At 44.9% G+C, this 12,417-nt stretch overlaps 1 protein-coding gene across 2 annotated transcripts; it reads right to left on the bottom strand.

Annotated features, from left to right (window-relative positions):
• Positions 1 to 240: 240 nt before the first annotated feature.
• On the bottom strand, positions 241 to 12,006 carry LOC123406988 (ATP-dependent 6-phosphofructokinase 5, chloroplastic-like). 2 transcript variants are annotated; one of them, XM_045100009.1, is made up of 14 exons: positions 11,826 to 12,004; positions 10,412 to 10,741; positions 10,218 to 10,299; positions 9,636 to 9,709; positions 9,307 to 9,418; positions 8,662 to 8,757; positions 8,479 to 8,580; positions 8,296 to 8,370; positions 1,941 to 2,081; positions 1,739 to 1,855; positions 1,548 to 1,652; positions 1,354 to 1,434; positions 930 to 1,058; positions 241 to 801 (listed from the first exon to the last, which is right to left on the bottom strand). In XM_045100009.1, the coding sequence occupies exons 2-14, from the start codon at positions 10,717 to 10,719 to the stop codon at positions 634 to 636; spliced, it is 1,590 nt and encodes a 529-aa protein (XP_044955944.1). In that variant the 5' UTR covers positions 10,720 to 10,741; positions 11,826 to 12,004; the 3' UTR covers positions 241 to 633. The 2 variants fall into 2 exon arrangements, with proteins under 2 accessions (XP_044955944.1, XP_044955945.1); XM_045100010.1 differs by lacking the exon at positions 1,739 to 1,855 and having other exon boundaries at positions 1,548 to 1,673; positions 11,826 to 12,006.
• Positions 12,007 to 12,417: the final 411 nt, after the last annotated feature.

Consider the following 12,417-nt stretch of genomic DNA (forward strand, 5'->3'; position numbering starts at 1 on the left):
GTCTCTGCGTCTCGCTGGACACCCTAATTCAGTTCAAAATGGAAAGAAAAAGAAAAGAGGCAAAACCACTTAGGCTTCCATGTTATAAGCGTCCCAGTGACAAAAATAGCAGCCGTGATCCACTGAAAACTGTTCAAATTGAAAATTTTCACAATGGAAAAATTGTACTAGGGGTTGCAGAAGGTAAAAATTGTACTGGGGGTTACAGAAGGAAAAAAAAAAGAGTACCACCTAAACATATAAATAAGAGTTATGATTTTAGTTTAAATTATAAATGACTGTACGGGTTATACAAGGAAGAACTAGATTGATTGCACAACGGAAAAATTGGACATCTAAATAGTGACTGAACTGGTCACACAAAAATCAAAAGGCGGTCAGATTAAAACGGGAAAACAGAACTGGCTGAGGAAGGAAAAAATAAAGAGCAGGGGTTAGAAGGTAAAAGTTGAACTGATTGCACAAAGCAAAAGCTGGACTAATCATGTAGCACGGCACTCAGATTCTCTAGTACTTAACACTGAACAACTTAACTGATTACACAAAGAGAAAAACTGAACTGATTGCACAGGGCAAAAACTTAACGCCGAAATTCCGTAGCACTTATAGTTCAAATTCTGTAGCAACAGGTGGTCAGCGGAAGTCCGGCTGGCCTGTGGAAGTGAGGCAACGGTGCCACATCCTGCCCTTGTGGTTCACACGCTTCGGCGCCGTGATGACTTGCGTAACCGGAAGGTACACATAGTGAGTGTTGCAGATGCAGGAAGTGATGCCGCTGAACCCAGCAAACGCTCCGTGGACCTGCACAGAGCAGCATCATGAAATTATCATATGAGCAGGCTGTAGATGACATGGGTGAACTGTACTTCGACAGTTTAAGAAGATTGATTAAACCGCAAGGGCATGCAGGGAACCTGATTTTAACTTACGGCATTTTGTCCAAGCACAGTGCACAGGATCGCATCGGATGCATTGGCACGACAAGCCCGGACCATGTACGTCGGGTCGATGTATTTTATATCCGCATGGACACCGATGCCCTTGAAATGCGTCTTGATCTGGAGAGTGTAATCACTGTCACTAAATAGTAATGGCACGGTTGACGGCTTTTAGAATAGAACATAGAAACAGATGGATGGAAGTATGGGGACACTCGGTTTAAGCAACCTCAAATAAGCAGATAGGAAAGCTAGTACCAAAAGCGTAGGAAAAAAAAAGGTGAGGGTAAGACGTATTAGGCTAGCAACAAGATTCAAGTGTCACTGTAATCATCTAAGTTTCTACTGTATCACAGAACAGCATGTACACTTAAGATCAACCTTTCCGAGTTAAAGAGATTTATCGTATACAAACCTTTTGTTGCATGTGAACACCAATGTCGCTAAGTATTGCATTTCCTGATGCATCAGTTGCGCCTGAGTTTTGCAGTAACTCCTGAAAACAAAAGGTAAAACAGGTATACCTTAGGATTTCACTCCCAGAAGCTAATCAATGGTATATGGAGCAAAAGAAGCCAAAGGCTAAAAAACCACTGTGAGCTCGCTTACTTGTCCTGCAGCTTCAGCAACACAAACCACACAGAATCCCGTGTTCTTTATTAACTGCTCGAGGTGCTGTAAAACACCATATTCTCCATCTAGCGCGAATGGGACCTTTTCATACAGTATAAGCTTCTGTTGGTACACCATCCATGAGAAGAAATGGCACGTTTCAATACAATAGTGCGGTGTTTACGAACCTCTGGTATTAAGCAGACATCAACCTGCCCACTTGAAAGAGAAGCATGCATTGCAATGAAACCACTGCTTCTTCCCATTAATTTGACCAAGCCGATACCATGGTATGCACTGCGTGCCTAATGACATGATGTTTTAATAATATCATAGTATGGCTGAGAGGGAGGGAGGGAGGGAGGGAGAGAGGGAGAGTCACCAGTATACCTCTATATAGGCAGAGTTAATGGCCCGTTGAGCTTCTTCCACCGCGGTATCGAAACCAAATGTTTTGTCCATTAAAGGTATATCATTGTCAATGGTCTTTGGAACTGCTACAACAGAAACCTTGAGCTTTCTTTTACGGCACTGCAAGTGTTTGGGGGAGGGGAATGAAATATAATGCAACGTTCAAGATGATGAAACTTGAAGGCAAGATGAAACAAGATGGACGGTGGGGGTTTCTGCATCCGTGCATCTTCACCTATCTGGGTTCGAACATAAGTGAGGTTCCATTTAATCCTCAAAGATTCATGGGCTAATGTAATATTTGGATGAGGCCATGAGGGACTGGCAAGAAATGACCTTCTTCAGTATGATGATTATCATATATGAATGCTGGAATATCTGGAAACAGAGGAATGACCTCAGCTTCGTCATGACCTTTTTTTTTTAAAAGGAGGAACTTAGCCCCCGGCCTTTTGCATCAATCGATGCATGCAGCCATCTTATTAAAATAGGTTCAAAACAAAGTCTTAGATCCACAAGTCTTTGAAGCTCAATAATGAAAACAAAGATAAAATGAAAAGCAAACTGCCATATCCGGCGTAACTAAAAGCAGACTACGATGCCTATACACCTAGTCTATTATTAGCACGCCATCCAAATCGGCTGAAGATAGCCCGTGCGACCATCTCCCATCGGTTGCATCCAATATCCATAGCTTTGTCATGACTGTGGAATAATATGATGCGTCGTACCTCTCCAGTAGGAGGGCCGAAAGATATATATAGAGATGTAGTCGGTTAGGAGACTAACCAACTAGAGATATACATGAGAGAGATAGAGATAGGAAATTAAATACAAGATGTTACAACCAGGGACGGAGCGAGCATGCAAGCATAGGGGGGGGCAAGTTTGTTCATGGAGGGGGTAAAGTTTATATGAAGTAGAAAAAAATTAACCACAACAATCACTATCATAATAGAAAAATCAATTTGTTAGGGGGGGTCTAGCCCCCTCTACCCCCCCCTAGAATCGTGCCTGGTTACAACACACAATATCCCTACAATATCTCATGTCTAACACCCTCTCTTAATCTAAGCTTCTCAAGTTTAGATTACGCTTGAATTCCTCAAATGGTCTTGTAGCCAGGGCCTTTGTGAAGTCGTCTGCAACTTGATCTCTTGAAGGAACAAACCGTATTTCCAATTCTTTGCTTGCAACTCTTTCTCGAACAAAGTGATAGTCAATTTCAATATGCTTAGTCCTTGCATGAAAGACATGATTTTCAGAAAGATATGTAGCACCAAGATTATCACACCAAAAACATGGAGTTTGTATATGACATATCCCAAGCTCCTTTAGCATTGCTTTTACCCATATAACTTCAGCTGTTGCATTTGCCAATGCCTTGTATTCTGCCTCAGTACTGGATCTAGAAACAGTTGCCTGTTTCTTAGCACACCATGATATGAGATTGGGTCCAAAGAAAACTGCAAACCCACCTGTAGATCTTCTATCATCCAGACAACCTGCCCAGTCAGAGTCAGAAAAGGCACTGACAAGTGTGGAAGGAGATTTACTGAAGGTGAGTCCAACATCCAAGGTGTGCTTAACATATCTCAAGATGCGCTTAGCAGCAGTCCAGTGAGCTGATGTAGGTGCATGGGGAAACTGACAAACCTTATTGACTGCAAAGGAAATATCAGGTCTGGTGAGTGTCAAGTACTGAAGTGCACCTACCAGACTTCTATATTTTGTGCCATTCTCTGAATTCAAAGGAACCCCTTCTGCAAGGGACAATTTTTCTGAGCTGGAAAGGGGTGTTGGTGACGGTTTGCATCCCTGTAACCCTGCCTTGTTCAAGAGATCAGATGCATATTTTACCTGAGAGAGATTAAGACCCCCTTCTTTATTTCTCTTGACCTCAATACCAAGAAAATAATGAAGATCTGCAAGATCTTTTAGAGCAAACTCTGAATTCAAATCCTTTAGAAGAGCAGTAATAGCTTCATTGGAGGAGCTAGTAACAATAATATCATCCACATAAATAAGTACAAAGGTAGCTATATGTGACTTATTGTAAATGAACAAGGATGTATCAAACTTGGAGGGAATGAAACCAAGAGTGTGCAGCTTAGAACTCAAACGAGAATACCATGCTCGTGGTGCTTGTTTAAGTCCATAGAGAGATTTATCAAGCCTGCATATATGAGATGACTTATGTTTGTCCTCAAACCCAGGAGGTTGCTTCATATAAACTTCCTCTTTCAGAACACCATGAAGAAACGCATTCTGCACATCTAGCTGTCTAAGACTCCATCCTCTGGACCCAACAACTGATAAAACAAGGCGAATTGTGGCAGCTTTAACAACAGGACTGAATGTGTCCTCATAATCCAGTCCATACCTTTGTTTGAACCCCTTGGCAACAAGTCTGGCTTTATAACGATCAATAGTACCATCAGATCTGCGTTTGATGCGGTACACCCATTTGCAATCAATGACATTTTTACCTTGTCTAGGAGGAACAAGATGCCACGTGTGATTTTTCTGAAGAGCATGAAACTCCTCTTCCATAGCCATGCGCCACTTCGGATCAGCCAATGCTTCATGGACGGTGCGGGGTTCATCTGTTAAAACAGAGGCAACTAGGCCATACCTAGTTTTGTAGTTTGTCCATGGGATAGTGCCATCTCGGAGTCGTGTACAGGGTGCTGCAGAATTAGACGCAGCCACAGAGGATCCAACCGCTGTCAACTGCTGCTGGTGCGCCGGATCGGCTGTGGCGGGGACAGCCGACACAGAGATGGGTGAGGCCGCAGGGGAGCCAGGTGATGCCGCAGAAGATCCAGGCGAGGCGACCAGGTCAGCATCGGATTCAGCACCGGCATCAGATCAGCGGCGTGTCGATCTGGCCCGCCTGGCGCAGATGACACGGAATCCATCAGCGTGGGAACCGGCGCGGGCCGTCGGTCGTACACCAGTGGGACCGGCGCATACCGCGCGGTCGGTTGGCGCGCAGCGGAGGCGGAGTCCAGCACGGGGGACAGACAACACGTTGCGTCGGCCGAGGGGCTCGGAGCAGAGGATGGTGGAGGCCCCCTGGCGTCCCGACGCGGCGGCAATCCCGAAGCGGATGCTGTCGGGGCTGGCGTAGGCATGCAGGGCGCGGCCTGGCGCGACGGCAAGCCCAAGGTAGATGCTGTCGGGGCTGACACGTGCAGTAGTGGCGATCCCGAGGGGGGCTGCAGTTGATCGTCATTGGTGGCGCTGTTTTGTCCTGCAGAAGTGTGCTCAGGCGTAGCAGAAGATAAATTAGACATATTTTGGTCAGTACAAATATCAGCACCCGCACACGAGACACTGGAAAGGTTAGATGGTAGGAGAAGAATTTCTTTTCGAAGGAGTGCACCAGCATTGAGGTGAAGATGTGAAAAAGGAAACTGAGTTTCATCAAAGACTACGTCACGTGAGATGTACACACGACCGGTAGACACGTCAAGGCACTTAACACCTTTGTGCTGCGCGCTATAGCCAAGGAAAACACATTGTGTGGAGCGATACATGAGTTTGCGAGTGTTATATGGACGTAGGTTGGGCCAACATGCACAACCAAAAACACGAAGAGCGGAGTAATCGGGTGTGATATGAAGAAGACGTTCTGTGGGAGTTTCATGAGAAATAGTGCGAGTGGGCCACATGTTAATAAGGTAAACAACAGTAAGAAAGGCCTCATCCCAGAATTTTAAAGGCATAGAGGCGGAAGCTAGGAGTGCTAAGCCTACTTCAACAATGTGGCGATGTTTCCTCTCAGCAGAGCCATTCTGCTGATGAGCATGTGGGCATGAGACATGGTGAGATATGCCAATCTTTTGAAAGAAAGAGTTTAGCTTCTCATACTCACCACCCCAGTCAGACTGAACTGCAAGTATTTCGCTATCAAATTGGCGCTCTACAAGAGCTTGAAAGTTATGAAACACTTGAAACACATCAGAACGTTTCTTAAGAAGATAGATCCATGTGTATTTGCTAAAATCATCAATAAAGCTCACATAGTATTGGTGCCTACCAACAGAAGTGGGTGCTGGACCCCATACATCAGAAAAAATAAGTTGCAAAGGTTTAGTAGAGATGCTAAGAGACACAGGGTATGGTAATTGATGACTTTTAGCTCGTTGACATGAATCACAAATGGTTTCTGGATTTCTCTCACCAACAACTGGGAGATTATTTGTACTAAGAATACGATGAACAGTAGCAAACGAAGGATGACCTAAGCGACTGTGCCACCTTTCAGCAGAAAGCTTGATGGCACCATAGACTTGTTTATTTGCTTGGCAGTATTGGGGAAGCAAAGCATAGAGGCCTTGGACACAAACACCTCTATGAAGAATTTTCTTCGTGACCTGATCCTTGATCAAGAAAAAAAATGGGTGAAATTCTAGAAACACATTGTTATCAAGGGCAATATGATGAACGGATAATAGAGTTTTGGAAGCATTGGGAACATGAAGGATCTCATTAAGGGCAAGGTTTTTGTGTGGGGTTTTGATAGATGAGTGACCAATATGACTTATCTTCATACCTGTACCATTGGCAGCAGTGTAGACTTGATCATGGCCACGGTATTTCTCCGGCATTGACAACTTCTCTAACTCACCAGTGATGTGGTTTGTGGCGCCTGTGTCCATGTACCGGTTGGTATCAACACCATAGGATACATCTGTTGCCGCTGCAATCTTCTTGCTTTGGGAGTTAGGATCATCGGTATAGCGCCAATCGCAGTCCTTGGCGATGTGATTGGATTTCTTACAAATTTGGCAACGGCCCTCATAGCCGTCATACCCTTGGAAGGGGCGCCCCCTGTTGTTGTTGTTGGGAGGGCGCCGAGTGTTGTTGCTGCCGGCCGAGGAGTTCTGGTGATAGTGGCCACCGCCACTGCCACCATAGCCTCCGCCTCCTCCATTGTTCTGATGGTAAGGACCACCAGAACCGCCACCTTGGTGATAGCCGCCGCCACCACCGTTGTGATGGCCACCACCCGAGCCATAGTTGCCGCCACCAGGGGCGCCATAGCCGCCGCCGTTGCCGCGAGGACCACCGCCACCACTGCCCTTCTGGTTGCGGTAGCCACCCCTGCCGGCGTTTGAGCGTCCGCGGGAGGCCGCGTTGGCAGATGACTTCCAGCCGCCGACGCCACCACCGTGAAACATCTCGATCCGCTGATCAAAGTTCGCCACGAGGGAGAAAAGTGCGTTGATGGTGATAGGCTCGGTGCGGACGTCGAGGGCGGAGATGATGGGCTGGTAGTCCATGTCCAGACCAGCGACGATGAAGGAGATGAGCTCCCCCTCCCCAAGTGGTTTGCCCGCCGCCGCGAGCTCATCGGAGAGGGAGCGCATGTGCCCGAAGTATGCCGAGGCCGACTGAGTACCTTTTTGGGCGTTGGTGAGTGCAGATCGAATGTTGTTGACGCGGGACAGGGAGACGGCGGAGAACATGGCCGCGAGGGCAGCCCATATTGCATGTGAGGATTCGAGGGAGGCGACTTGGACGAGCACCTCTTTGGACAGGTTGCGAAGAAGATAAGCAACGATCTGTTGATCCTGGATCAACCAGGGGGTATAGGCAGGGTTTGGAACAACCTGATCCTTGCCGTCTTTGTCTTTGATGGAGATGGTTTTGGAGGGTTCTTCTAGGGTTTGATCGATATAGCCAAACAAGCCGGCGCCCATTATCTGGGATCGTGCTTGAGCTCTCCAAAGGACATAGTTCGTCCTGGAGAGGGGCTCGGAGGTGTTGTAGTTGAGGGCGGCAGAGATGGGAACGATGGAGGACGACATGGCGGGCGGGAGGTGGTGGGAGATCGATGGAGATTAGCTATATGAGATGGAAGGGCCTGCTCTGTATACCATATGGAATAATATGATGCGTCGTACCTCTCCAGTAGGAGGGCCGAAAGATATATATAGAGATGTAGTCGGTTAGGAGACTAACCAACTAGAGATATACATGAGAGAGATAGAGATAGGAAGTTAAATACAAGATGTTACAACACACAATATCCCTACAATATCTCATGTCTAACAATGACCTGATCCTGACGACCCACAGGGCCAAGCAGAAGTATCTCCAGAGAGTCACGGATTCAACAAAATCTCTAATCCCATGCATACAACCTTATCTCCTCTCAGCTTTAACTACCCTATGTAAATACTATTCATACTAACCCCCTAATTATTGAACTTCTGTACTAACCATACTAACTTTATTATATATAAAAATCACAGTAGGACGTTTTCCTAGTGCTTTGGAGTAAGAAATAAAGGACTGACAAGAAATATAAAGATATAAGAACCTCATCATGGATAGCATTTGCTCCTGCATGGGTACCATTTCCACCAAGTACAAAAAGCATATCAATTCTTCTGGCCTAAAAAACCAGATAATCATTAATAATTTTCTGAAAAAACATATGATTATTAAAAAAATATAGGAATAACCAATACAGAATAAAACTGTTGCAATTCAGATTGCATACCTGTATACTATCTACAATTTCACTAGTTTTAGGTCCTCCACGGGAGACTCCAAGAAAACTTCCACCAGCAAGATTAATATTCTCCACTAGATTACGTGAAAGCTGGATGGTGTTACCAAAATGAAATCTGAGAACGTAATAAGCAGTAACTGTTTTGCTGATTTCTGAGAGGATTATTCTTACTGGCATTTCTTTTAGACCTTTTTCATAAAATCCACGAAAACCAAATGGAATTCCGACAATATTCTTAACCCCATATGTCTCCAGGGTGAATACAACCTGCAATACACGTCATACCCCAAAATACATGTCATATATTCAACATTACCCAAAAAATTGCACTCGAGTCTATTATATTATTTGCTTGCCAGAATATTGGATAGGGTAAATGCTCCGTTCGAAAGGATCAACAAAACCACAAAACATATCTATGAAAAACTGCATGGACTGATAAAAAGGATGCAAGGACATTTCAAATGATAACGCTCATATTTCTGTTCGACGATCAGGGGACACGTAAAAGTTCTGTAGCAATCTCATGCACTGATGAAATTTGCCCTACTTTTATTTTGCAGTTTACATTAGACAAATGCACGTGCGTGTGACACCTTGTGCATGAAACTCAATGAATTTGTTGTTTTTTATATTATTTGTAGCTAATTAGAGAAATCATAGGATAAGCAGAGCTTCATAGCCCCAATGATAATTTCAGAGCTGACTAATCTTACTTAAGTTGAAGTTCACAATGGGTACCATGGGCATGTACCAAAAGTTAGGTAGACATGCCAGCAAAATAAAATTGTTTGAACAATGCTAAAAGAAAAGGACCTGTCTGATGACATCATTCAAACCAGGGCAGAGGCCTCCACAAGTAACTATAGCAGCTTTTACTTCATTTGGCTCATAGTATATATCCTTACGAGGCCCTGCACGATGCACCCTGCATAAAGCTATTTGTCACTGCCTGACTCTTCAAGATTCTCAAGTGTTAAATCTAACAAACAAGTAGAAGTTCCGCCATTGTAGAAAACAAAAGGGCAGAAGTTGATGTGACATAACACATAACACGTGAAGAAAGATGGCATCCGTGTGGCACATAAAGAAATAGTACTCATATTGTGAATTTAATACTTTTTGTATCCTAGAAGATATCATACCATTGCTCCACCCAGCTACAGTCAGGATCAATGCACTCTGCTCCAGCAGAAGTTGGCGAGGAATACTTTATGACCTAAAGTAGCATTGCTATGTTAAGTTCACAGCATAGTGGGAACAAGAATAAAGCTGCCTTTTGCGAGCTACGTGCTTCTTTAGGTGCTAATAAATGCAGTGATGCCGTGCATCATAGAAGTTAGCTGCTGAGAAAGCATATACTCCATCACAAAATAGATGTTTAAAGTGCATGCAGCAAAAACTTTGAACTCTCATGACTAAGATACAAAGAAGTACTTAAATTCACCATACGAGAATAGCAGTAGTAGATTTGACATACAGAATATTTGCATAATAATATTCATTGTAACTTTAAATACCATATTATTATAAAAGTTAACATCAAAGCGTGCAATGATGCTTGCCGATTGCCAATGTCTAAAAAACTACCACAACATATCTTCATATCTTCTGTATAGGAGTAGCAATCCATCTCACCTAGCTTAATGACGCTTTAACGCCGTGAAATGTTAAATATCAAATTAACATCTGAGTCTTCGGGTAAAATTTTCATAGGGAGTACTTACCTTCATAAGCGCTCGGTCATCATTGCTCACGTAACCATTCCACATATCCTTAGGTGTACTATCTTCATCACCAGTAGGAGTTCTACCAGAGTGATAATAGATGGCATTGGATAAGAAATGCTGCATAGCTATTAGCTTACAGGAAGGCTGGCTAATTAATTAAAAGATGACAAAGAAGTGAGGGCGCAGAAAACCTCTGTTTCGTAAGTGAGAATGTAGTTGGCCTTGGTTTCAAGTCATATATATCTGTAATTCGTGGCAGATTAAAACGATTATCCCAGTCTTCCTGAAACTTCTGCTTCCAAGATGGATCATTAAAATCTAATTCCACTTTTGTGGAAGTAGCTTTAACACGCAGTGAAGCAGGCCTTTTTGTCTTCTTGCTTTTGCATTCTTTGGCATTTGAATGAGAATATCCATATAAAAATAGATCTCTTGTTGAATGCAGCCATTGTTGCTGTGCGTTACAAAAACCACCGCTTGTTTTTACAGCAACAGCCATTCAAGAGGACCCCAAACAAGACCTGAAGATGAAATTCTAGTTTCAGTCTTCAAACAGTGAATGAAAAGATTATAAACAAACCAAACAGCTGGCTGAAAAAGAAGACTTCCCATCTAATGCCGCAAAATAATAAGTAATAACCAGCTCTATGGGGTGGCATCATGGGCAAGAGCCTTATTCATTCACAGTTCAAGAACAGCGTCAAGCTCGGTCGCCATCCCCACCGCCAGCTCACTCACACACATCATCAATGAGTGTCGGCATGTACAGCTGGTGTATACTTGCATTCAGTGTTTCGTGAAACCCAACAGATATACTGCATAACTAAGCTGTGCTCTGCTCATACAACAGTCCTGACATGTATGCCTCTCAGTATCCTTGAGATAACTAAACCATAAAACCGTGAATCTCTGGCCCGGTATGAGAACCAAATTCAGACACTCCAGAGAGCTGAGTTGTCTAGCAGGTGATCATGATTTCAGAATTCTCTCGTGCAGAGTCACAAATAAAATTCCGAATCATGATCACCATCAAGTAACAATCCCCTGCAGCAGAACACCACAAGTTCAGGGACGTGCCCTGCTCACGTGGGCACTGCTTATCGGTAAACTCGGTCGAACGGAAACCCTGAACACTCCTCGTACAAAACGCATCGGAATTATCCAGTCAGGCTATCATTGGATCAGATCTCTGATCCATCGCCGGAAGATACAGCAAAAAAAAATAAAAAAAATCACTGGATGTTAGTGCCTCGAACGAAGCTAGGTGAAGAAGCATCACCCGGACGCTTAATGCGGCAGATAGCTGAACTGCCACTGGAACAAGGTCAGCTTACAGCGCTAGCGTTTCCTGAACCGAAATCCTAGCAGGCTTGAGCTTAATAACCAACCGAATCGAGACCTCGCTTGTCCCTACATCCCAGCAATAGATCGAGCAGGCGAGCAAGCACGGCCGAGGTCGGGGATCTTAGCGGGGGAAGCGAAGCCTGCTACCGGCCGCCGCCGCTGGGAGTCGCCGGGGGCGGTGGTTTGGGTTGGGCCGTAGCCGTACGCGGGTTCAGCAATGCGGGCGGGGGTGGGGGTTGGGGGGAGGAGACGAGCGCGCACCTGCCCTGCTCCGATTCCGCGGAAATGGCGAGACGAGGAGGGGAGGGGAGGGGAAGCCGCTGGCCTGGGTGTGCTCTCCGCCGCTGGCTGTCGTCGGCCCCTCGCTAGATTTGGTGGCTCACTCTGCTTGCTTCGGCTCGGGCGCGGCGGAGACGATGGAGTACGCCCTCGAGGGAGGAGGAAAAAAAACGATGGAGTACAACGACCCCCACTAATCACCCAATCATTGATGACTGGCTTTGTGAATATCCAATTTGCATATTTGAATCCGTTATTAACCCCCATGATTCACCCTTTTGATAAATTTTACTCAATGTCGAGGAAATCCTCAATTTGTGCCCCTGTTGACTGACTTGGTGCTACATTTTACCCCTAAGCCGATTTTTACTCGATACGGTTTTTTTATTTAGTGCTGGTTTTAAGTCTTTTTTTCATGGTTGAACCGGGGTTTTTTTTCTACACCAGACCACATCAGGTCGTTCGCCCACCTGGTCGTGTCGCACATGGTCAATCCAATTTCCTTATTTAGCTTCTTTTTTCCGTGCCTCGTCGACCAATCCTCCCACTCCCTCCTCCCCCGCCCCACCCCTCA

This window comes from Hordeum vulgare, chromosome 7H, assembly GCF_904849725.1.
Source record: "Hordeum vulgare subsp. vulgare chromosome 7H, MorexV3_pseudomolecules_assembly, whole genome shotgun sequence".
Classification (NCBI taxonomy): domain Eukaryota; kingdom Viridiplantae; phylum Streptophyta; class Magnoliopsida; order Poales; family Poaceae; genus Hordeum; species Hordeum vulgare.

Excerpts from the sequence above, each read along its gene's own strand:
- LOC123406988 (XM_045100009.1), bottom strand. The coding sequence starts at position 10,719 with ATGGCTGTTGCTGTAAAAACAAGCGGTGGTTTTTGTAACGCACAGCAA. Across the intron at positions 2,082-8,295 it reads CAAATGCTATCCATGATGAG|TGCCGTAAAAGAAAGCTCAA; the intron begins GTTCTTATATCT and ends AAACACTTGCAG. Across the intron at positions 1,435-1,547 it reads TTGCTGAAGCTGCAGGACAA|GAGTTACTGCAAAACTCAGG; the intron begins GTAAGCGAGCTC and ends TTTTGTTTTCAG.